Source organism: Drosophila willistoni (assembly GCF_018902025.1).
Source record: "Drosophila willistoni isolate 14030-0811.24 chromosome XR unlocalized genomic scaffold, UCI_dwil_1.1 Seg144, whole genome shotgun sequence".
In the NCBI taxonomy this organism is placed as follows: domain Eukaryota; kingdom Metazoa; phylum Arthropoda; class Insecta; order Diptera; family Drosophilidae; genus Drosophila; species Drosophila willistoni.
This window is the reverse complement of record NW_025814057.1, coordinates 4,594,994-4,596,979: the sequence shown is the minus strand read 5'-3', so window position 1 is coordinate 4,596,979 and position 1,986 is coordinate 4,594,994. Positions and strand designations below refer to the sequence as shown.

The following is a 1,986-nucleotide window of genomic DNA, read 5'->3' as shown; positions in this document are numbered from 1 at the left end:
TTTAATGGCCACAAGCTAAAAGCCAGATGCAAAAAACCAAACAAAAAATCTCTATTGTCGTTTTTACATTGAAATTGCTTTAAGAAAATATTTTCCATTCAAATTGTATCAAGATGATGTTGTCGTTTTTCCGACATAGTAAAGTTTCTCTATTTCTTTAAGTATTATTGAGAATAGTTAAATAAATTGTGACTTGAATCGATTAAATTTCAAAATTTTCATAAGAGATCATCAGAGTTGCTCGACTTTAATATTTGAAATATTACTTAAGCTACCTTCGGTCAGACTGTCATCCGAAATAACTTTCAGAAGTTATACAATTTCATTTCGTATACTAGATACTAAAATAATAAAATAGAAGATTTAACTAAAATGTCTGCCGAAAAAGAAAAGTTCGACAGTATTCTACTGACTTTGGCCACAAAGCATCCTGGAGGCGTGCCTGAGTTCCTAAATACATTCGCCAGCTTTTTGCGTCGCAAAACAGATTTCTACACTGGAGCTAATCCGACGGAATGGGAAAAGCTTCTACTTGATGTCTTTCGCAAGGAGTCCCAACTGGCTCTGGCCAATCATGAAGCTGTGCACCATATCAAGAAGGAGGCGCGTCAAAAGGAAATGAACGAGAGCAAAATTTGTGATATTACCGATGAGGAAGCCGCTGCCATTATTAAAGAAGAACAGCATAAGAAATGTCCAAATGCTGCCTCTGCTGGCGGAGACTTATCAAGCCGTGAAGATATTTCCAAGCCCATAGAAAAAGTAGAAGATGAAACCGAAAAGAGTGAACTGGGTAAATTGCTACCAAATGCTGGTAATGGTTGCACTCTCGACAAATATATGTGGACACAGACTCTGCAGGAGGTGGAGCTCAAGATTCCTTTCAACGTGACATTCGCATTGCGGACCCGAGATCTTGTGATCAATATTGGTAAGAAAACTTTGCAAGTGGGCCTTAAAGGCCAAGAGCCCATCATCGATGGTGAGTTGTGTGGCCAAGTAAAGCAAGATGAGTCTGTTTGGGTCTTGCAAGATAGCAAAACGGTTATGATTACATTGGAGAAGATTAACAAAATGAAATGGTGGAGTTGTCTGGTGACCACAGATCCAGAAATATCCACACGCAAAATCATTCCAGAGTCATCGAAACTCTCCGAACTGGATGGTGAGACACGCCGCGTGGTTGAAAAGATGATGTTTGATCAGCGTCAAAAGGAAATGGGTCTGCCCACCAGTGAGGATCGCAAGAAACAGGATTTACTTGAGAAATTTAAGCAACAGCATCCCGAAATGGACTTCTCCAAATGTAAATTCAATTAACAACCCTCACTTTCTGGAATAAGCATTCGCATGCTGAGCTTTAAAGGATTTGTTCGGATTATATTAAATAGCATAAACATCTTTATTTTCGTATAAACATTTTAAGCACCGAAATATGGGATATCTGTTGTGAAATTTTTAACTGTAATTATAATTCAACCTAGTACGTAATAACAAAACAGATCAAAGGACATTATCAACAGTCTTAACTTAATTATTTAGCTTTCATTGCTAGGATCTTTTATTTCCTAAAATTAGATTTCATGGGTCTCTGATTAAACTCTGTGTGAAAAATCCATCTCTTTGTGAAATGATAATTTTTGCAATTACCCTTTAAGGGGTACCCAATGGGTTAAATGAAGTGTGTGTGAAAGGAAAACAAGTTTGACGCTATCCGTCCAGTGCATTTAGCTTTTAATTGCAGTCGAGTTTTCTGCTCTCTATCTTTTTTTTCAGTTTTTCAGTTTTTTTTTTTTTGACGGTATAGGGAGATAGCTACATTTGCATATCATTTTGTAGCGGGTTTTATGTTCCCTGCAGCATTTCGTTGGCCAACTGTCACTGGCACAGCGCCTAACCATATGCAATTGCACAAAACTGTCCATCAACACTGTCATTTACTGGCAACTGGCCTGTGTCCTTCCGCTCTACCCCTTCTGTTTCTCC

General features: G+C 38.1%; 1 protein-coding gene across 1 annotated transcript; it reads left to right on the top strand.

Annotated features, from left to right (window-relative positions):
* Positions 1-287: 287 nt before the first annotated feature.
* On the top strand, positions 288-1,511 carry LOC6639143 (nuclear migration protein nudC-like). Its single transcript, XM_047012061.1, has one exon. The coding sequence runs from the start codon at positions 373-375 to the stop codon at positions 1,318-1,320; it is 948 nt and encodes a 315-aa protein (XP_046868017.1). The 5' UTR covers positions 288-372; the 3' UTR covers positions 1,321-1,511.
* The last annotated feature ends 475 nt before the right edge of the window (positions 1,512-1,986 follow it).